General features: G+C 38.9%; 6 protein-coding genes across 9 annotated transcripts; 4 read left to right on the top strand and 2 right to left on the bottom strand.

Moving 5' to 3' along the window:
- The first annotated feature begins 314 nt into the window (after positions 1-314).
- Positions 315-2,203, top strand: LOC117792229 (zinc finger protein 2 homolog). The gene is made up of 2 exons (XM_034632283.1): positions 315-561; positions 622-2,203. The coding sequence occupies exons 1-2, from the start codon at positions 382-384 to the stop codon at positions 2,143-2,145; spliced, it is 1,704 nt and encodes a 567-aa protein (XP_034488174.1). The 5' UTR covers positions 315-381; the 3' UTR covers positions 2,146-2,203.
- An 829-nt stretch (positions 2,204-3,032) lies between these two features.
- LOC117789566 (cerebellar degeneration-related protein 2-like) lies at positions 3,033-6,411 on the top strand. 2 transcript variants are annotated; one of them, XM_034628598.1, is made up of 2 exons: positions 3,033-3,342; positions 3,408-6,411. In XM_034628598.1, exon 2 carries the CDS (start codon positions 3,439-3,441, stop codon positions 5,806-5,808), a length of 2,370 nt encoding a protein of 789 aa, XP_034484489.1. In that variant the 5' UTR covers positions 3,033-3,342; positions 3,408-3,438; the 3' UTR covers positions 5,809-6,411. The 2 variants fall into 2 exon arrangements, with proteins under 2 accessions (XP_034484489.1, XP_034484490.1); XM_034628599.1 differs by having other exon boundaries at positions 3,391-6,411.
- A 60-nt stretch (positions 6,412-6,471) lies between these two features.
- LOC117789565 (arginine/serine-rich protein PNISR) lies at positions 6,472-11,246 on the bottom strand. Its single transcript, XM_034628597.1, has 9 exons — positions 10,600-11,246; positions 10,300-10,522; positions 10,058-10,211; positions 9,623-9,883; positions 9,190-9,292; positions 8,802-8,858; positions 8,246-8,391; positions 7,468-7,708; positions 6,472-7,403 (listed from the first exon to the last, which is right to left on the bottom strand). Exons 1-9 carry the CDS (start codon positions 11,132-11,134, stop codon positions 6,568-6,570), a joined length of 2,556 nt encoding a protein of 851 aa, XP_034484488.1. The 5' UTR covers positions 11,135-11,246; the 3' UTR covers positions 6,472-6,567.
- Positions 11,247-11,974: 728 nt separating this feature from the next.
- LOC117790494 (serine/threonine-protein kinase Aurora-2) lies at positions 11,975-13,570 on the top strand. Of its 2 annotated transcripts, none has more exons than XM_034629955.1 (3): positions 11,975-12,182; positions 12,239-12,443; positions 12,503-13,570. In XM_034629955.1, the coding sequence occupies exons 1-3, from the start codon at positions 12,060-12,062 to the stop codon at positions 13,321-13,323; spliced, it is 1,149 nt and encodes a 382-aa protein (XP_034485846.1). In that variant the 5' UTR covers positions 11,975-12,059; the 3' UTR covers positions 13,324-13,570. The 2 variants fall into 2 exon arrangements, with proteins under 2 accessions (XP_034485846.1, XP_034485845.1); XM_034629954.1 differs by having other exon boundaries at positions 11,977-12,182; positions 12,497-13,570.
- Positions 13,499-16,228, bottom strand: LOC117790493 (uncharacterized protein DDB_G0284459). 2 transcript variants are annotated; one of them, XM_034629952.1, is made up of 5 exons: positions 15,978-16,158; positions 15,633-15,919; positions 15,343-15,573; positions 14,400-15,165; positions 13,499-14,343 (listed from the first exon to the last, which is right to left on the bottom strand). In XM_034629952.1, the coding sequence occupies exons 1-5, from the start codon at positions 16,156-16,158 to the stop codon at positions 14,288-14,290; spliced, it is 1,521 nt and encodes a 506-aa protein (XP_034485843.1). In that variant the 3' UTR covers positions 13,499-14,287. The 2 variants fall into 2 exon arrangements, with proteins under 2 accessions (XP_034485843.1, XP_034485842.1); XM_034629951.1 differs by having other exon boundaries at positions 14,400-15,573; positions 15,978-16,228.
- A 621-nt stretch (positions 16,229-16,849) lies between these two features.
- Positions 16,850-21,114, top strand: LOC117790541 (mitochondrial glutamate carrier 1). Its single transcript, XM_034630019.1, has 6 exons — positions 16,850-17,077; positions 18,755-18,821; positions 19,779-19,913; positions 19,977-20,462; positions 20,530-20,670; positions 20,731-21,114. The coding sequence occupies exons 2-6, from the start codon at positions 18,769-18,771 to the stop codon at positions 20,873-20,875; spliced, it is 960 nt and encodes a 319-aa protein (XP_034485910.1). The 5' UTR covers positions 16,850-17,077; positions 18,755-18,768; the 3' UTR covers positions 20,876-21,114.
- Positions 21,115-21,330: the final 216 nt, after the last annotated feature.

Genomic DNA, 21,330 nt, shown 5'->3' with positions numbered 1-21,330 from the left:
TTTTGGGAGTATCCTTAATGCTCATAGTAAAATATCATTCGCTCATCTCGATGGCCCGTTCATCTGAACTTTATCAGAACGAAACGAAAAACATTCTACTGATTATTGATCAAAGTCTGAATTTCATCCTAATTTTAAAATATATAATATTGATATATTTAATCAATAGTGTGTTTATAGCGAGATATATTGGGATTGGATCAACGAACGAGCTAAATCAAAATTCTAATCACTGAACTAAATGACCTACAATCAGGGATTTAGTTCGTTCACTTTTGGAATTAGCTCAATAGAACATAGCCCGAACGATTCGATACAACCCTATTGAAAATAAATAATAACAAAAAAAATACGCCTGCTTCAGATTCACATTATGACAAAATGAACGTAGATGAAAGCGAGATTCCAACCGCATACAATGGCTGTATTAGTTTTAATGCTCAAACGTGTCGTGTTTGTCTGGAATCTCACGAGACCACACTGTGCCTTCGCGATGAAATTGAGTACAATGATCTGAATGTGGAATTGTGGCAGTTGCTGGAGACTGTGTCCAATGTGAAGGTAACTCTGGAGTTGTGGCGAACTATGAACTTGGTAACTTCAGCTCAAATTTACTTTCAGTGCACATGGAATGAGCCAAATCTGCCCACAAAGCTGTGTCAGAACTGCACACGACGTCTTCTCAGCGCCTATGAGTTTATACGCGAAGTTGAAAGGTCCCAGCAAACGCTACAGGAATTATGCAGCAGCCTGGAGCAGGATCAATCAGTCAGGCTCATGTCCGTGGTGGATGTGAACGCAGATGAGGACGAAAACTTGCCACAAAATGAAGAATTACCCGACGCTGGAGAATTATCACCCATCGAAGAAGAATTAGCACAAGTTGAAGAACAATTTATGCAGTTGGAAGAATGCGAATCCATCATTGAGTTACAAGAGGTAGAGCTCTCGCCGTCCGAGGAACCGGCTACACAAGCTGAGAACGACAATGAGCTAGATGTTGGAACCACACATTTAGAGGAGGAACCCAGCGAATTCGTAAACCAACTGGAGCAGGACGAATCCGATGCAGAAATAAACTATGATGCTGATCTATCAGAGGAGCGTCCATCGCAACTAGGACAGCGACTGACGCACTCACAAAGCTTTACGTACAAATGTGCCAATTGTCCACGAATTTTTGCGAAAAACAAATCTCTGGTGCGGCATTATGCTGCAGCACATAGCCAATCGGCAGATGTAGCGGCTCAGGAGCTGGCAAAAGAGCACAGCAGCAGCGGAGCACTGATCTGCGAGCACTGTCCGCGCATCTTTAAGCGACAGGACACACTGCGTCGACACATGCTTGCGTTTCACCCCGAGGTATTGGCAGCTAGCGGGTATAAAGAAGAGGAATCAATTGCCACAGCGCCAAAACGAGCTGCCAAGCGACGAGAATGTCCCCATTGTGGCATTAGTTTTCCCGTCTCCAGCCTAACGATACACATACGTCGTCACACCGGCGAAAATCCGTACAAGTGCGATCAATGCGAGAAGGCATTTCCCCGCAGCCAAGATCTCAGTCTGCACAAGCGCCAGCACACTGGAGAGCGTCCAAGTGAATGCAAGATATGCGCCAAGAAATTCATCTCACAGAACAAACTGGCGCGTCACATGCGATTACATACTGGTCAGCGTCCCTATGCCTGCGACAGGTGTGACAAGAGTTTTGTGCAATCCAATGATCTTAAGATTCATATGCGTCGGCACACAGGCGAGCGACCGTACACATGTGGCGTCTGTGGTAAAAGTTTTGTTTGCGGCTCACTCCTGAATATCCATCGCAATCAGAAGCGACACTATGAGACTGTGAAGCTACGCGATGACGATGGTCATCCCGATCCCTACGAAAATAGTCGAGTTAACAAGCGACGTGCTGAGGATATTGAACGTATGCGACTAAAGCGCGAGAATGAGGCGCTTCCAATTAATCTGCGGCCGTACAACTGTGGAGTCTGTGGGGATAACTTCAAGAGCGGCGCCCTCCTCACAATTCATCGCAATAAGATGTCTCATTATGAGATGGGCAAAGTGGACTATGGCGATCCATATGAGCAGAAATACAAACAGCAACTTCCCCCCAAAACAGATCAAAATGAGGTTTAGATTAAGCTACACATTTTATTTAAGTACTCGTATATTAAAAACTTTTAAAGAAGTTTAACTCTCTTGTTTCATATGAAAATTGTACAATTTCTTCGACTTGCAGCTAACATTTCTCTAATTGTCATGCATATTTATGTATTTTATGAGTGCATCTGACATATTTTAAAAATATGTAAAATGTATAAAAATCGTTACATTTTATTAATATCATATGTAAGCCTTGACTGTAATCACTTATTTACTTTAAATATATTACAAAAATTGTTTTCTAGTTTAAATTAGATCCCTACTTATTCTCCAAGTTAACAGCTTTCAGAGGATTATAAAAACAAACCTCTCTTGGGTGTGTCAAAAGGTTTTTGATTCACTGTTTGTACAACATATGCGTATGTAAATCTTCTACAATTGCTTATTTCGTTCTTAAATAACCAGGCTTATTATAATTATAAAAAAGTGTCATGATGTTTTTAAGATGCAGTATATGAAAATTATATTAAATTATCTGAAAATTTCACCAATTTTGTCTCAACTTCAATATCTTGTTGAACAGCTGTATTTTTCATGACGAGCGTAGATAGTTTTGTTTAGGGGGGGGGGGAGGGGGCGGGGGTCAACTTAAACCGTCTTAAGCAAAAGCTCTACTTTTTTTGGTTAAATTTACAATAACATTATTATTATATACATATTTGTATTTTAGATAAGACTTGAATTACAAATGGTTTTAAAATTTCTTGTCTTAAATTTAATTAAAAATTTAAATTTTTTACTTTAAATACAATTTAGAATTGAACTTATATAGGATTATAATTATCATACGAATATTTATTAATTAACGACAAAGTTTATGTCTGCAATTATTCAAACCTCGAGTGACGACCCTGTCTACGCCACTGACCAATACAGCTATAAAGGGTAGGTTTTCGGTTTCAACTTTAGGGTTGCACTGCACTTGCACTCGCGTTGAAGCATAAAAAAAGAGCAGAAAAGCAAAAGTTTTGGCGTAGTTAGCTTATGCAATTGACGTAGGCTAAGTCGGTGTGACATAATACACAAAATATAAACACAATATTATAAAAAAAGAAAAGAAAAATATTTGTATGTATGTATATTTTATGTATGTGTAACGAAAGCTTGCGAAGTAAGCGCTCGATGTGTAAATTGATTGCATATTAATTAACGCGCAGCGCAAAACGAAATGTAGGTAAAAAATCAATAAACATGTGCAACTAATTAATTGTCAAACAGTTTTTTCTCTATAACAGAAATCAGCAATAAGGTAAATAAATCGACAAAATGGACGGGCAAACTTGCGAGACGGACGTGGATATTTCGCAATTCATGCTTGATGATTTGCAGCTGGCAGCGGAGCTGGGAAAAACGCTGCTCGAACGGAACAAGGAATTGGAAATAATGCTGAAGGAGCACAAATGCAAAAACGAAGAACAACAACGCGAAATTGTGCATTTGCGAAAGCAAATCAATGCCATGGCCGAGGTGAATGACACGCGTCTGAAAGTCTACGAACAGCTGGAGGTGGGTATACAGGACCTGGAGCGTAGCAACCATCGATTGACATTGGAAAAGTCACGCGACAAGAAGCAAATCAAATCGCTCTCTGCAAATATTGAGTCATTGGAGGCACGCCTCGAGGAGATCACTCAGCAGCTGGAGGAGTCGCGGCAAATTCTAAGCGCCGAAAGACGCAAAAATGTTAAACCATTGCAGCAGGAACGCTACATTGCCAGAACAAATGTGGAACAGCTTTCCGTATCGAAACAATGGTCCGGCCAGGATCGTGATATCATTGATTTGAATGCCACGCCCATTGAGAATAGCGCCTTTGCGGCAAACGCCAATTCAACGGGTGTCACGGATGTCGCGGATGAGGGATCCATGTCCATGAGTGAAGTTGGCAACTCCAAAGAGATTATGCAAGTTGCTGCTGCCATGAAGGGTGAGGACAATGAGGAGCTGTTCACTCTCTTCACTGACTTGGAGTCAATAAAACGCGACTTTATGGCTGAGAAGCAACGTAACTGTGAGCTGGAGGAACAACTGGTGGCCATTATACAAGAGAATCAAACGCTTCAAAGCCGAATTGCCATAACAAGCACAAATGAGGAGGAGATGATGTCCATGCACGATGAGTTCTCACTGCTGGATGATGTGAGACAGGGTCAAATGTGTAGCCGTTGCTTGCGTGCCATGGAGGAACAGGAACAGGCCTCCAACATTGATGGACAATCGTCAGTTGGTCCAACCGAAGGCGCTGTCGAGGACGATGAGCGAAGTCTGCTTGGCAGCGAGTTTAGCGCACCATTGGCCAATAATAATAGTCTTGAGGCACAAGAATTGCTCGAGTTGAAGAATGGCAACAAATCAAATCCCTACCGTGACTTGGTTGAAAAATATGAAGCTTTGTTGGAGGTGCAGCGTACATCAAATGTGCATAAGAACGACCAGCCCGCCAAGGAACAGCAGCCAATTGAGGGACAGGCACAGGCACAGAAGAACATCCAAGAGACTTGCTCAACTGCAGACAAGGATTCGAAACCAGCTCGTGGACGAACGTCAACAGAGTTCTCAGAGGCGGAGACCTCGTCGTCCGGTTTTTCCGAAGAGACTAGCAATAAATATACACAGACAGATGAACGGCCCGGCTACTTTCTGTGCTCCATCAGCAATGGCGAGGAATGCAAATTGAGCATATATGATGATGTCAGTCCAATTGACACGCATTTCCAGAGTCGTCCCGAGTATAGAGAGCTCTTCAAAGAGATTTTTGGTGTGTTGAAAAAGGCCGCCGATAATAAAGAGGATGGTGATAAATCGAAAACATTTGATGCGGATGAGACCCAACCAAAGATCGACACAATTACGACACTTACGCCGGCCAACGATGAGTTCTCTGTGGACTTTGGCGATGATACCCATAGTATTATATCTTCTGTTGTGTCGGATCAGTCGTTTGCCATGTCCGAGTGTGTCACTAAATTGGAGCGCAGAACGGCCAAGAAGCATATCAATGAATGCAAGACTCAAGAGAAGGGGCTCCCTCAAATCAACTCCTCTGCATCCGTCGCACAACTCAATGGAAATGGAAATGGCCTTAAACAGATCGAGGAGAATGGACGTCTATTGACTCCAGTTAAGCGAGAACCACTCGAATTTCTGACAGTTGCCGTTGGCATTAAGAAGAAGAATCGTCGCAAGAACCGTGGTCTGAATGGCAATGGAGCTCGCGTCGAGTCGCCACTCGCCCAACCATCCCCATTGGCACATCCGTCTCCACCGCACAGTGCACGACGAACACGTAAAGACTTTGTGCCAATCCCCCAAGAAATGCTAGCCACGGAACGCGTTGTCCGCAGGCCAACGGATCGTTCCAGCACCGAATGGAATGGTTCACCAATGATCATTTACAATCGAAACATGAGCGCAACACGGCCTAAACGCACAGGCCGCGTTATCGAGTTGAACGGCGTCGAGTACCATCCAAATACAGTATCGCAAGAGTTCCACAAACTGAAGAGACTCGATCTATCATACGCCGAGGTCTTACGTCGAGCTGATGCCTGCGAGCATCAAAGTCAACCTATGCGCGTGCAACGGATGCAACAATCCCGCTGGAATGCAAACAAAAGTCAAAGCAATCGCCGCTAAATATGGACACTCAACTCAACACTTAGCTATAGTTCCCTGTACTTGTCTTATCTCTAATCAGCATGGATCTAATCGACTCTGCATCAAGGTCTTTTGATGTTGGAGCTCCTAGAAATAGTTTAGTGTATTCTGAATTTGTAATCTGGCTTAAGTTTTAACGTTCTCGAATTTTTACTACGTCTTTTTCGTCCTTAAGCCCCATTTCCACTCAAAACGAAACAGGCACTAAATGAAATACTCCATATAAGAAAAGAATCGAAAATTTCGTACTTTTTTATATAAAGTATTTCATATCGTGCCTGTTTTGTTTCGAGTGGAAATAGGGCTTAAACAATCAACTGTTTTTGAACAATTTCCTTACGTTTTCTTCGTTGTATTCCCAAGCTGTAAAAGAATCTCCTTTTACATCGGACGTTTTTCTTGTACCTTTTGTAATTAAAACCTAGATATATTTACTTCTTATGTAACCAAAAGTTTTACTTGTATTTAAACAATTCAATATGCTTGATACTAACTATATAATGATATTATGTACGAATATGTATGATGTTCTCTAAGATATTTAATAAATAAGCATGTGTGCCAACTCTAAAATAACTGAAATAACACGCAGCTCCCAAATCTTTTCAATAATCAATGGATTTCTCTTCACCTTAAACAGTGTAGATATTTGAAATAAGAGTATTTGTATATTTTTTACTCAGCATTAATGCGTATTATCATTATTATCAAACAAAAGACTATGTAAATATAATAATTTCAATGCCGCTTGCGCTGCTGATGTGTCGTGGATGTGGACGAATAGGAGTTGTGTGTGCTGCGTGAATTGGAGCGGGATCGAGTTCTTTCCCGATGTTTGCCATAGCTGCTGCTCTGATGGCTGCGGCTGCTGCTGTGCCGAGAGCTGCGTCTATAGTCTCTGCCATTCTCATCTCCAGAGTAACTAGAATCTCGCTGATTATGGCGACGTTTTCGTTGATTATGCTGACTGCTATAATGAGGGGGATGTCGATCGCGATCTCGATCTCGTTCTCGGTCCCGATCACGTTCACGTTCGCGACTGCTGTGATGACGATTATAAGAGTGTCTACTGCTGCTGTGACCCTTGCGATGCCTTTCGCGACTTGTCTCGCTTCGCTGCTTGCGACTGCTGCTGCCTCTGCTCCGACGATGGCTGGAGGAGCTGCTGCCTTTTTTGGCAGCGAGACTGCTACGTGTACTACTGCCATTGGTATTAGTGGAGGACTTGGAACTGTTGGAGCTGGAGTTGCTGTCGCTGCTTGAGCTACTACTGCTGCTATCACCACTGCTGGAGGAAGATGTTGAGGATGACTGTCGACGTCTGGTCTTGGCCTTTTTTGATGTTTTCTGTGCTTTGTCCAGTGCCTTATCTGCAGCGTTTAACATGCTTGCCATGGATTCGGGCATTTGCAGTAAATTGGTAGCTGGATTAGGCACAGGCTTTAGCTTCTGAGGCATCACGTTGCTCTGCGCAGCAGCAACTGCAGCCACTTGGCTAACATAGCTCTGAGACTGTTTGCCGTCCTTGTTGTCGCTGAAGCGCGTAGTTCTTTCTTTGCGACTGAGGCGCTTACCTGAAAATTAAATTGGAAAAGCTTGTAAGCGTGCCATGTCAAAGGATGACCAAGTTGAACCTACCATTAAACTGCTGCGACTTTTCATGTGAACTAGCTGACGTCGTTGCTGTTGCGATTTCATCGACAGGTGACTCAACGCCAGAGTTTGGACGTCGTTGCTCATTGGCAGCCTTAGTTTGCTCCAGCTCGAGCTTGCGATGGTGCTGCAACTTTTGCTCATCCATCTGTTCCTGCAGCGACACACGCTCCTCAATGTCATCAATGACCTTCTCAAAGGCGCGCTTGCTTTTGCGTATGCGTGCCTTGAAATGCAGTAATGAAATATATATATTAATCAGGGAACGTAAGTAATGATTTTTTTTAATAAAAAAAAACACCAACTTATAATTGTCCTAGAAAATAATGATTTACACTAAAATGTTTATAATTTTACAATCTCTGCATTTCCGCCATTATTTTGAAATTTCTGCTTTCTCACGTTTTTTTTTTCAATGATATTGGATATTTTTTTTTTTTATAAAAAATAAGGATTATTTTTGATTTATATATATATTTTTTTTTATCAAAAATAATGATTATGGTGTAAGTTTTATTAAATTTCGCAAAACTAATGATTATTCTTGATGCAAAACATAAAAAATTTAAATGTAATCATTACCAAGTAATTTTTATAATATAACTTATAATGATTACGGTCCCTGATATTAATATTTTAATTAAATAATATTAACTGAACCAATATTCAAACGGAATGTCAATTTGATCATGGTTTGGCCTCTAAATTCATTCTGCATTGTTTGTTTCGGTTTGATTCCCTGGTGTTTAGTATATGTACCAACCTTAAGTTCGTCCGCGGTAAGCTCAGTGCTTTTTTCCGTTTCCTTGGCAGTTGAGTCAACATTTGGTTCGACTTGACTACCATCGATGTCATCGGGATTGTCATCCTCTTCGCTCTCGCTTGAAGAATCGCCATAGGCAGCTAAACCTATAATTCAAATCAATCAAGTGCTAGTTGTTGCTGCCAGGCGTAGTTTGAAAAAAGGCGCATGTTTTCTTATTTGGGGGATAGTTTTTGTTTTGGTTGGAGTTAAGATTTTTATAAAGACAGAGAATAGGGGGGGAAAAGGGCTGCAAAATGTTACACCATAACTGGCCGGGCCAAAAAGCGGTTTAATTTAAATTGTTTAAATTTATGCGAAACTTTGAGAGATCAAGTAAAAATGTTTTGGCAAGAAAGCAAATATGTGTAGTTAACCAATCCCGATCACGGCATACGAAATATGGGTACAATACTTTATAACAGGGGGGATAACAGTGAGTGTAAGCAAAACTCAGACTACCTATTAAACAAAAGTGTACAAGAACTTACGAGCTAATTTGGAATTTGTTACTTACCCAAGTTGCCGGTAATGGAGGACAAGGCGCTTTTGCGAATCACTTGGGCTGATGACGCTTTTGATTTTCATACACATATATATATATATTACGATTATATAGTAAAATTCAGCATGTGATTTGATTGTTTGTTTTTTTTCAAGTATAAGCAATGACATAAAATTATAGAGTATTTATTTTTAACTAAGAAGAAAAATAGCTCCAGGTAGCTAAAAACACTTCCATTGGGCGAACAATTCCAAACGTCAACGGCGTCGGATTAAGTTTTACTTAATATACTTGAGCTTTTATCACACATACTCGTACTTACACGTATACACACTAATTAATTCACTGTAAAAGATTGTTTGGCGATAAGCTTACGGTTCTAATTTTATATAAAATGTACCTTTAGCGCGATGCGCTTTGAGTGTTTCAGTAGCAATAGCTGCAATCTCTTCATTGGTGGTTTCCAGCAGTATTTCGGTTAGTGTGCGACGCACAACAAGCATCTATATAGATTGGTTTTTGATAGATTGGTTGGGCTATTTTAAATGCCTGGCAATAACAAAGTGGGCGCCAGACAATGAAACCCTTGACCATTATCCAAATGTCAATTTGTTGATCAATACATGTTATGAAACATAAGTTTCATTTATGCTTTAAGTTAGGCTTGAAATTCAACTTTTTAGTTACATTCATGTATACATATATCACATTCTGTACAAGTAAGTTAAGAACAAATTTTGTTGTTGCAATAAAATACGAAAGAATGAATAGTGTTGGTTTTTGGGTTTCATTCTCTGGATAAGCGCACATTGTATTAAAACTGTGATGCCTACCAAATCTGCAAGTCTTTCTTCGTAGTTTTTACCACTTAATGCAGCTTCAGCATTGGCTGCCCTTGCAACTGTAGATTTGTGTCGATCAACTGCACCTGGATTGTGCGATTCCTCTTGATGTTTATCCTCCACGTTATCCTGTTCGTCATCACTGCCAATGGTCTTACTTAATACATCATTACCTATTAGCTGAGCCATGCTGGTCGCATGAATTGCCTCCTCAGCGTCAGGAGCAGCAATTGAATCTTCGCTGTCGCTTGCCTGAATTTCAAGTTCATGTTAATTGCTAGGCGTTCTCTACATTACATAAACACACTTTGGTCTGGTATGCATATTTTGTGTGCATTTGGGCAACCAATTGAATAATATGTTGCACTTGGCACTTGCACAAGACAATAATTTAGTTATATGCAGCCAGGAACGCACTCTACTTACCACATTCGAAATGTTCAAGAGATTAACAGGTGTTGTTAGTGATTTGCTTGATACTTGCTTAACATTGATAGCTGACAACTCATTTTCCGGTGTTGTAGGCTGTTGACGCTCCAGCTGACGTTGCTTTTCGCGCTCCATCTTCTCTAGGCCTTCCCTGTAAGACACAAATCATTTTTATATTTAATTTTTTTTTACAACCGATTCATCGATGTTAATGAATACTTTGGTTACTTTGGCCTTACCGTATCCAAGCTGGCAACATTTTACGTTTATTTGCATCAATTTCACTGCTGGCCACATTAACAGCGCTGTTATTGTTCTGCTGTAGTTGCGGTTGCTGTATTGGCTGCAGTAGATGCTGTGTTTCATTGGGATTGCAAACGTTCAGCTTCAATAGCGATGGAATATGTGCTGTGGGATTGGAACGCGATTGCCAATTGATCCACGGTTGACTGACAGAGCCGGCTAAATAAATAAATGCACAAAATTCATGAATGAAATGCATAATGTCACAAGTGAATGAAAACTATTAAAGCACTCACCCGCATCGCTGGGTGCAACTGTAATAGAGGCATCGGTGGCGCTGCTTTCTGTCCATTGGGATAGCGTAGCAATGGGTGGAGGGGGCACCGTTTTATTATCATGATTTGCTCGTTCAATATTTTCATTTTCCTCTTCATCCATATCCATATCCATTTCCGCCTCGCCGTGCTCCTCGTAAATCGGTTGAATTTTGGGTGGTTGCTGTCGTAGTTCTGGGCGATTTTGTTGGTATTCTGGTGCATTGCTAATAATCGGCGGAGGAGGCGCAATTGGCATGTTCATGCTAAAATTAGCAAGAGGCGCTGCTGGCGTCGAGTCCCGCATGTGAATCCATTGCTGTGCCAACTGCGCCCAATCGATGCAGCCCTGCATGTTAAGTGGCATGACGGGCGCCGCAGATCTTAGTGTATTTCCAACTCCAGGAACCGGAACAGCCCCTGGATTTGGAGTTGTCAGATAATGAGGTGGTTGCGCCATATATTGATTGTGTTTATTGTAGCCTAGATTGGCGTTGGTATTGCCACCGGGAAACATGTTATTTGGTACTATAGTTTTCACTTCACAATTGTTTGTTTGTTGAGTTATCTAAAATTTTCTAAAACGATTTTTCGACTTTTACGCCATTTTCTTGCTCTACACGGGCAATCACTGTTGCCAACTTAGCTATTATATAGCTAGATCTAGCTACTTTCAGAATTCGTTTGCTAGAAATATTTCAAAATTGCTATTAGCTGGAAGTCTGGCTGTTTCAAATATATATTTCAGCAAAGTTTTGCTAATATTTTTGGAAAATCTGGGAAAAATTTCCCACTATAACAAATTTAGATGCTTTCCAGAAAGAAGCAGCTATTGTTTCCCCTAAAACCGGGCAGCACTGGTGTGGAAGATTGCCAGCCGGTGCAAAGGCTGCCACCCTCCAAGATTTCCCGATCTGGTTTGATTTTTTGTACTTAAAAATATAAGTACATTTTCGAAAATTGATATTCTCAATTTTTGTACTCATTTTCAGATTTTTTTTATTTGCTAGAACTTTATAAATTTTTCCAACTTCTCTTTTCTAACTTCTCTTCCCGAGAGCTGACGAACTTTAAAGTTGGCTAGGATTTTAGATATGCTCACATTTATTTTATCTAATATCGAATTTGAATTTTTAATCAAATCATTAATTTATCCCAAAGTTATGCAATTTTTCAATTTGCAATTGACCTTATATTTAAATTTTAAATTAAGTAAAAATTGCTGGAAAGAATCCGAAAAAATAACTGAAATTGCAATGCAAAGATAGATTATCGAAATTGTTATTGCCAATCACAGGGCAGCGCGTACACGCGCTTCACAATTCAAACGAACGGCATTTTATTTTCACACAAATCACTAGAATCTAGCCTAGAAGTTTTTGACAATTGATTAAAAAACAAGTTCTTAAATTGAGATAAATATCGAATTTAGTGTACAAAACATGTCACACAAGCCAAGCAATGTGCTGCGTGCTAAAGAAAATGCAATGGCCAAGCCAGGCACCGGAACTTCAGCTGCACTCTCTGCAATTGCGATGCAGAAAAAACAATTGCTAACCAAAATGGTTTGTGTGATATAAATAATTCAATTTGCCATTTTTTTATCATACACTTCTGTTAGCATACACAGCCAACAAAAGAGAATGTCGCGCTTGCGCCTAGCAGCAGCAGCAGCAGCAAAACTGCCGCACAATTAACAACCTCAAAGGCAATGCCAGGAGAACAGCAAGTGCCAACAGCGACCACATCAGTGCCTTCTACCAAGTGTGAAAAACCAGGATCGACTTCAGTCCCAAAGAGCAATAGCACTGATAAAGAAAAGAGTGGTAAGTGTATAAATTCTGTAAATTTCAACTTAATTACTGTAACACATCAACAGAGACAGCAACATCAACAACAAAGCCTAAGAAGACATGGGCCTTGAGCAATTTTGATATTGGTCGCCAGCTGGGCCGTGGTAAATTTGGTAACGTGTACTTGGCGCGCGAAAAGGAATCCCAATTTGTTGTGGCACTTAAAGTACTGTTCAAGCGTCAAATTGGCGAAACAAATGTGGAGCATCAGGTGCGACGCGAGATCGAGATTCAATCCCATCTAAGACATCCACACATCTTGCGTTTATACGCCTACTTTCATGACGATGCGCGCATTTATTTGATTCTGGAGTATGCGCCACAAGGAACTCTCTTTAGTGCCCTGCAGGCTCAGCCGTTGAAACGTTTCGATGATCGCCAGTCCGCCACCTATATCAAGTCCCTTTGCTCAGCTCTACTCTATTTGCATGAACGGGATATTATACATAGAGATATCAAACCGGAGAATCTGCTATTGGGACACAAGGGTGTTCTTAAAATTGCCGATTTCGGCTGGTCTGTACATGAACCGAACTCGATGCGCATGACACTTTGTGGCACAGTTGATTATCTACCGCCCGAAATGGTGCTAAACAAGCCACATACTAAGAATGTTGACCTATGGAGCTTGGGAGTCCTGTGCTTTGAACTCTTGGTGGGTCATGCGCCGTTCTTTTCGAAAAACTATGAGGAGACATACAAAAAGATACTGAAAGTTGACTACAAGCTGCCGGAACACGTTTCGAAGGCTGCGGCCCATTTGATATCCAAGCTGTTGGTGTTAAATCCTCAGCATCGACTGCCACTGGATCAGGTTATATTACATCCATGGATTGTGGCGCACACACAGTGATTTGTAACCTTAATGTTTTAATTTTATATCGATTTTAGTTTTATTTTGTTTCATCTTCATCCCCAGTTTATGTGAAATTATTTGTTTGATTTTAGCTTGAGCGCCCAATAATATAATTATCGCATTTTACATATATGTATATCCATTAAGTTATATAACAAACATTTTATAATTAACATTTATGCAATTCAATTTATTATGCTTCAAATAAAGTTTTAGTGTTCTAGACACGTTTTGTTCGATCCAATATTTTCTTACGAGCTAACTAAACAACTAGCGCAGGGTGTTGACTTATCGTATACTTGTACGTACATATATAAATGAGTATAAGCACTGTTGTTTAAAGCAACGAAAAAATGCAGCTTAGCAAGTTTTTATCACAGAAAACAAAGTATATACTTACAAACTTCAAGAAATGTGAAAACCACGAGAGCTGAGCCTTTAAAAGCCAACTGCAATTCTTAAATAAACAAATGTTTATTAATATCATTCAGTGTAATTAACGCTTTGAGAGTTAAATATTTATTTGACAATAAATATTAATAATAACAGTTCTACATAAATATTTATGTATCTCATAAGCCTGGTTAAGTTAATCATTTTAAACGATACTTTTATAAATCATTGAAACTAAAAACGTTTCATAACTGATAAAAATTCTATTACGAACGAAGAATTAATTAAGTCTCAAGTAATAAATATTTAGCAATTCCCGTTAAATATTGCAGTTGGCTTTGGCCTAAAAGTTTGCCGACAATTTGTTTCTACAAATATTTGAGTTTTCATTAGATGATGCAAAACTTGTATGGAAATTATACTAGTAAAAATCTAATGCTTGGACCTTATAAACTAAAGTGGCTGGTTTTTCTTTTCGTTATCCAATAGAGCTAAGAAAGTGTGCCAGGAGAGATGCAGTGACAAAATACTAATGTGATGAATGGATTATTGCATTTAAGTGAATCTTTTAATTTCTAACGGCCGCATCAGCGCCCGGCTTGTGGCGTACATTATAGTCATCCTCTAAAATTGAAAAAGTTTTAAAAGTCCATGAGATAGAAGATACAACAATTAATTACCATCTTGATCTTCATCCATGTTATCTTCTACATGCACTGCATCGGCTAATTCCTTGCCCTGATCAGCAGCAATTTCATTATTCAAATTATCGCCATCGAGCATATGCTGTTTGACAGCAACATCTCCCAGCATAACGTCGTCATCATCATCATCATCACCACCACCAACACCACCACCACCACCAACTGCGGCTATATCGGCAGCCAGTAGCTTATTGTCTGCTTCTTGTGCATGACCCGCGTTCACTTCGGCATCAAATAAATTCGAGTTTGCACCGGGCAAATTAAAGTTCTTTTCGTTTAAAGCATCTTTAACTTCATGGGCACCAGAATCAAGTCCTCCTTGGTTTTTATTCGATTCCAAATCGTTCACCACATTGGAATACCGATTGTTGTTCTCGTTTTTGGGTAGCTCTTCAGCAGCCGTATCTGCGTCAGCTGCCAACTCGCCTTTGCCATCAAAATTATCTGGAATGGGAGCTACATTCTCGGGCAGCTTACGCTCCATCTTTACCTCAGTGGATGGCTTGGCTGGTGGTATGGCTATTGGAGGTTGACCGGTGCTACTACTGCTGCTGGCAATCTTGGATGCCACTGAGGCATTTGGTGCGGGCTCAACATTTGGTGTACTTGAGCTGGACTTGCGTGGTGCACTAAGAGGCGAAACCAGCGCATTGGCAGCGGCAGCAGCTGCTTCAATGGGATGCTCTTGCTGCTGTTGCTTATCAGTGTCATCCGCTAACGTTTTAACGGATTTGGGCACAATCTGAAAATTTTCAACAGAATTAAGTATGAGACTGTGATTGTTGTGCACATCAAAGTGTTGCAAAGGTTGCAGTTGCAGTTCCATATGCTGCTCCACACCGCCACCATGAGGTTTAGTTGTTGAGTTAGTTGATTGGCTCGGCTTGGCAACGCCAATTTTGTACAGCCCATGACTCACTTGCACTTGTTCGTTGAATGACTTATCGTTGCGTGGCTTCTCGATGCTGTGGGCCAGCTGGCCAGGGCTGGAACGACGTGCGGGCGTTGTGTCGGGCGTCAGTAAATCAGATGGCTTATTCAGCTGTTGGCCCTGTAGCATATAGCTACAGTGGGCCCTGAATTCATTGAGTGCAGCTTCTAAAGTCTGCGTCTTATGCTCTGATTCCCGGAGCAAAGTCTCGTACTTAATCTAAACACATTTTAATGAAAATAGTAAGTTAATTAAAGGAATTTCGGGTACCGACTCACCTTCCAGTCAGTTGTGTCATGTAGTTTCTTATCCTGCTGCAACTGTTGCACCTGCAATAATAGCGAATTCCGATCTTCCATGTGCTGCTTCTTGTTCTTGGCATATTCAGCTTGCAAGTCATTGTGCTTGGCATCGAGCACCTTATATTTGCCAATTTGTTCATCATATTTCTTCTTCAATGTACGCTCCTCTGCCTGTTGCTTTTCGTAGTCTTCTTGCATTCGCTGCTTTTCGCCGTGCATCACTTCTACCTTTTTCTCGGCCGATAGCTTGTCGTCCGTAAGCGCTGTAAGGTGCGAAAAACACATAGTACATATGCTTATATCATTGGTATAATGACTTACATTGCAACTGCATGTTTAATCCCTCCTGGTTTTGTTCGCAACGTATGCGAAAGGCTCGAGTCTCATCTAGTTGCTGCTGGGACATGTGGTAAATGACTATCATCATTATGAGCACAATAAACATGCTCATCAGTATACAGATTCGAACGCGTCCGGAACGCGCGAAACGTGCCGTACTCATTTTAGGACAGTTAAGTTTTAATCTTTTTAGAATTTACCAATATTTTGTTTTTATGTTTGTGACTGTGGAACAAATGTTGCCAGCTTTCAAGAGAAAAAATTCACAAGTTGCCACTTAGTAAAAATTTCCGATCTGGCTCAATTTTTTACACCCAAGAAAATAGGTAAATCTCAGAAAAAGGTACATGGAATAAATGTACTTTTTTTTAAATATTCATAATTTTGAAGCTAGAATTTTTTAAACTGTTTCAGGGTTTCTGTTCAAATTTTGTAAGTTTTTTGATATACTTTTTAGAATTAAATTTGTAACTTTTCTCCAATTGGGGTGAAAAACTTTAAACCTTTACTAAAATGTTCACATTTATTTTATCTAATTTCGAATTTTAAATTTTCATAAAATTATAAATTTATTGCAAAGTTTATTGCATTTTGCAAATTTAATCAGTGTTGGCAACTTTTAAGAGTAGAAAAAGATGTTTCTTTCTGACTAGAAAGCATCTAATTAGCTTATAAAGCGCTAATAAGTTTGCAGAAGTGTTCTGTTTGACCAGTGTTGAGTGACAACTATCGCTACCTGAATATGGAACGATATATCGGTTTGGCAAAGCTTTTTGTACATTTGTTGATTTTTTCTTATTTTTAACAAAGCTTTTTGCATTTTGCGCTTATGCTGGTTAAAACAAAATCTAAATTATACAGTAACCGCCGGTAGCTCGCTGAGAGAGAGTCCCACTGCAGAAAGAGCATTCGTGTTTTAAGCTTTCGTTGAAGCTGAGTGCCGTTCGCTGACGACGACGCGCGGAAATTCGGTCAAAAACAAATATATTTCGTAAAATATATTTTAAATTAGTTGTATATTAAACACAATTGTTAAGTGTAAAGTAAACAAGTCAATTCACACTGCTAAACAAATTAAAAATGTGAGTTGTGCTGCTTGTTGTTGTCATCAATTTCAGCTACGTCGACGGCGCACACGCCAATTTATTTAAACATATTAATATACACACACACATGTGCACACAAAATATGCATATGTACAGAAAACAGACGCACACATTTGTTAAGCCAAAGGTTGCGTCAATCAATTCAATTTACGAGGCGTCTGCTGGCTTATGATATAATAATAAGTAGATCAAAAATTGAACAACATTTACCAAGAATTTGTAATCCTGATAACCAATATATATTTACTATGTTGACGCTTATTGCCTTCACAACCTGTTCTAATATGTGTACATAAAAGTATACCGCAATGAAAACAACAAAACTCTCAAAAGTTTTGCTCACATACACTTAAGTCGCTCGGCTTGGACTTTTCAGGCAGCAACAGTAATCGATAATGCGATACGACTTGATAACAACAATTTAAGCACATACAAACATTCATAAGTGTATGTGCAGTTGTATGCACACTGTATTGATATAGATATAAACATAATCTAAATCACTTTATAATGCTATAACAACTTTTCTTGGTGACATTGAGCGAAACTGCTTTTTGGCCCTGTTTGTGTCTCATATCTTTATGTTCACCATTTTCTGCCGTCCAAGATAATAAAAGCAAGAAAGAAATGTTCCGCGATTCGAAGATTAAATACTCTTGACAAAATACACATACACTTGATCGATCAAAATCACAAACTAATCAAGTCTGAACTGTATTTTCAACAGTTCATCAACATAGGATTAAAAAATAATTGGGTTGGTGATAAAAATATGATAAACATTTGGAAGTGATAGGACCGATGTCCAGTTAAAGACAAAATGTTTTAAATATCGCATAGTTAATTAACTGAGACCTTAACTAGACATTGAATAATTGGGTTAGATTATCCGAATAACTTATCGAATTTTTATTAGAATTTATAAATAATGCTTTAGGCCTTATCAGTTTCACGGATTTTAAGTATTTATGAATTGTGATAAAAATGAATGGTATTCAAAAAGTCACTTATCTGCTGACCACTGTATACTGTCACTTAATTTTTGTTTTTATTGTATTCATAGAAATGTTCTACTCTATTAATTAACACATCTGTGTTATTGCGCTAATAAAATATGCAGAAATTCCATGTACTTCAACGTCTGCTTTCATAAGCACAAAATGAGCATTATATGCAGTTGTTTCCATTTAATATTCATACTTATCTTTAAAGAACTTCAAACTCGTTTTCAATGCGGTTTAATAAACCGTTGAAGTCACGTCAGATTTCAGAACCTTTCTTATCGCTGTTTTAATTGTATATTAATAAGAAACCTAAAGACTGCATATTAATTAACATACATATCTGAAAATATACACTTATCGTTTATGGGTTAATTTTATAAGCAAAAAATTTCACACACGAGGACGTGTATGTAATACGTTTTCATATGTATTTATATTTATAATATAATGTATAGTAATCCAAAAATCTAGCAGGCCCCATCTTGCTGAACCTATTCTATTTTTTTTTTCTGTTTGTTATTAGTTTAAATTGTTCTATGTTGTATGAATAATGTTCAAATTTGTGTTTGTTCCAGATATATTTTGCATTTTAGCCCTTTTTTGACCGTGTGTTTAATTAAATTAAATAACAAAATTTCTTGTATTTAAGAAACATAACCAGCAATGACTGACAATAAACCACATGCACTACAGCAGCCACAGCAACAAAAGTTCGCGTAAGTTATCAATAAATAACAAATAATTAGAACACATAAAATAATTCCTAATGTAAATATAAATAAATGACATGCGCTCAGTGCAATTCGTAACAAATATGTACTTACATGCCTATACACATGTGTCTGCTGATATAGTATTATATATTATGTATGTAAGTCCATGTGTATATATATATTTTTGTTGTTTTTAAGAATGAAAGGAAAGTCAACGCCCTTGCATTTGTTCTCGCTTTCGGTGAAAATCAAATGCTATAATATTAAAAATAATACGCATATCAAAAACTTCTTATTAGTTTTTATCTGAATTGCGGTTGTTATTCTTTTTTGGGGCTTGCCAACCAAAAATAGCTCCCAACTCATATACACATACATAGTTGAAAGACTGCATTATATGTATGTATATAATGCTGGCAAGTCCCCAATTATTTTTTCATATTCATCGAAAGAAAAAAGATAACAAAAGTTTGTCGCTCTTTTTGATGGTATGCAAAGTGATGCCCGAATTTAATACACTAAAATAGCCAACTTAATAAATAAATAATTACAAGAAATAGGTAAAAATAATAATAATAATAATATTATTGTGAATTTTATATCAGGCTTTAAATATGAAATTCAAAAACAACATTGTTATAAAGTAATCCAATAATATAATATATTTTCGACAGAGATATTTTTAAGTGTATTGAAGATAGATAGTATCTTTTGGATATATTTTTGACAATAAAGTAGCTAAAATGCCAGCCGCATTAGCTTATTTATCGATATACCAAGTGAAGCGATAGTTGCAAACTGAGTCATCGCTGATCTTATCAATGTCAAGGTCAATTGCCAGGGAACGGATTTTTGTTGTTACAGCTACAAGAGAATGTAAAGGTTAACGCAGTGCAAATCTTTGTCAATTAGCCAATAAATTTCGCCACTCTCTGCTAAAATACCATTTATATTTTACAGATTGCTACCCAAGATTATTAACGGCGGCATTGCGGGTGTTATTGGAGTAACATGTGTATTTCCATTGGATTTGGTCAAGACTCGCCTGCAGAATCAGCAAATCGGTCCAAATGGCGAGCGTATGTACAGCAGCATGTAAGTGTTCATACATTAAATGCTCTTGCTTCCGAGATTATCAATGTCTTAATTTTTTACCAGGCTGGATTGCTTTCGCAAAACGTACAAGGCGGAGGGATATTTCGGCATGTACCGTGGTTCGGCTGTAAACATTTTGCTGATTACCCCAGAGAAGGCAATCAAACTGACCGCCAATGATTACTTCAGACACAAACTTACCACAAAAGATGGAAAGCTGCCAATGAGCAGTCAAATGGTAGCTGGCGGTTTGGCTGGTGCCTTCCAAATTATTGTAACCACGCCCATGGAGTTGTTAAAGATTCAGATGCAGGATGCTGGTCGTGTAGCAGCTGCAGCAAAATTAGCTGGCAAGCATGTTGAAAAGGTATCGGCCACACAGCTGACCATGTCATTGATAAGGGAGAAGGGCATCTTTGGCTTATACAAAGGACTTGGCGCTACGGGTCTACGTGATGTTTCATTTTCAGTCATTTACTTTCCATTGTTTGCTACGCTCAACGAATTGGGTCCACGACGTAGTGATGGTTCCGGCGAGGCGGTATTCTGGTAACACATTTGCATTATATCATCACTTTCTACTGCATAGGCTTAACGATATTTATGTTTGCTTTAGGTGTTCCTTCCTGGCTGGTTTGGCGGCAGGTTCAACAGCTGCTCTTGCGGTCAATCCCTTAGATGTGATCAAAACTCGGTTGCAGGCCATCAAGAAAGCCGATGGTGAAAAGGAGTTCAAGGGAATTACCGATTGCATTACGTAAGAGATTTACAAATACCTGAGTAGAGATACATATATTAACCACACTTTGTCGCGCAGGAAAACTCTGAAGCACGAGGGACCCACAGCATTCTTCAAGGGCGGTCTTTGCCGAATGATTGTGATTGCGCCACTGTTTGGAATTGCCCAAACTGTCTACTATTTGGGCGTAGCCGAAGGCTTGCTGGGCGTAGAGAAAAAGTAAATGGATCAAAGAAACGAAACCATACTGAAATAACTAATAAGATGACGTATTCCGATGTGGTAGAAAGTGAAAACCAGAAAAGAGTACAGATATGAGGAATACATCGCCTTGTTAGTATAATTACCTTGAGCTACAAGAGCTTCTTAACGATTACTCTCTGAATGTTAAATGTATATGTATGCGTTAATGCTATTGTTACTGTTAAAGCTGTCGTATTTCAATTTTATAAGCTAAAAGCACGCCATAGTTGTTATTTAAAGCCAATAATGTTATCCCATCCACATATGTATGAATAGATACATATCAAAACTGGCGATAACACAAATTAGTTCAGTCAATTGAAAGCAAATATTACTCCAATGACAATAAGATTATGAAAATCTATGATATTATTAAGTGTTTACGTTAAACAATACTTAGAACGTTTTTGCTCTATACACAAACCTCTTAGACAA

This window comes from Drosophila innubila (assembly GCF_004354385.1).
Source record: "Drosophila innubila isolate TH190305 chromosome 3R unlocalized genomic scaffold, UK_Dinn_1.0 2_E_3R, whole genome shotgun sequence".
Taxonomy (NCBI): domain Eukaryota; kingdom Metazoa; phylum Arthropoda; class Insecta; order Diptera; family Drosophilidae; genus Drosophila; species Drosophila innubila.
This window is presented reverse-complemented; position numbering and strand designations above follow the sequence as displayed.

What these genes read in the sequence shown, in the direction of transcription:
- LOC117789566 (XM_034628598.1), top strand. Translation starts at nt 3,439, where the DNA reads ATGGACGGGCAAACTTGCGAGACGGACGTGGATATTTCGCAATTCATG.
- LOC117790494 (XM_034629954.1), top strand. Translation starts at nt 12,060, where the DNA reads ATGTCACACAAGCCAAGCAATGTGCTGCGTGCTAAAGAAAATGCAATG. An exon ending in AACAATTGCTAACCAAAATG is followed by an intron (nt 12,183 to 12,238) that starts GTTTGTGTGATA and finishes CACTTCTGTTAG; the next exon opens with CATACACAGCCAACAAAAGA. An exon ending in CACTGATAAAGAAAAGAGTG is followed by an intron (nt 12,444 to 12,496) that starts GTAAGTGTATAA and finishes ACACATCAACAG; the next exon opens with AGACAGCAACATCAACAACA.
- LOC117792229 (XM_034632283.1), top strand. Translation starts at nt 382, where the DNA reads ATGAACGTAGATGAAAGCGAGATTCCAACCGCATACAATGGCTGTATT. An exon ending in AGACTGTGTCCAATGTGAAG is followed by an intron (nt 562 to 621) that starts GTAACTCTGGAG and finishes ATTTACTTTCAG; the next exon opens with TGCACATGGAATGAGCCAAA.
- LOC117790541 (XM_034630019.1), top strand. Translation starts at nt 18,769, where the DNA reads ATGACTGACAATAAACCACATGCACTACAGCAGCCACAGCAACAAAAG. An exon ending in CCACAGCAACAAAAGTTCGC is followed by an intron (nt 18,822 to 19,778) that starts GTAAGTTATCAA and finishes TATATTTTACAG; the next exon opens with ATTGCTACCCAAGATTATTA. An exon ending in GAGCGTATGTACAGCAGCAT is followed by an intron (nt 19,914 to 19,976) that starts GTAAGTGTTCAT and finishes ATTTTTTACCAG; the next exon opens with GCTGGATTGCTTTCGCAAAA.
- LOC117790493 (XM_034629951.1), bottom strand. Translation starts at nt 16,158, where the DNA reads ATGAGTACGGCACGTTTCGCGCGTTCCGGACGCGTTCGAATCTGTATA. An exon ending in ATTAAACATGCAGTTGCAAT is followed by an intron (nt 15,920 to 15,977) that starts GTAAGTCATTAT and finishes CGCACCTTACAG; the next exon opens with CGCTTACGGACGACAAGCTA. An exon ending in CATGGATGAAGATCAAGATG is followed by an intron (nt 14,344 to 14,399) that starts GTAATTAATTGT and finishes TTTCAATTTTAG; the next exon opens with AGGATGACTATAATGTACGC.
- LOC117789565 (XM_034628597.1), bottom strand. Translation starts at nt 11,134, where the DNA reads ATGTTTCCCGGTGGCAATACCAACGCCAATCTAGGCTACAATAAACAC. An exon ending in TTACCGCGGACGAACTTAAG is followed by an intron (nt 7,709 to 8,245) that starts GTTGGTACATAT and finishes CTGCATTTCAAG; the next exon opens with GCACGCATACGCAAAAGCAA. An exon ending in AAAGTCGCAGCAGTTTAATG is followed by an intron (nt 7,404 to 7,467) that starts GTAGGTTCAACT and finishes TTTAATTTTCAG; the next exon opens with GTAAGCGCCTCAGTCGCAAA.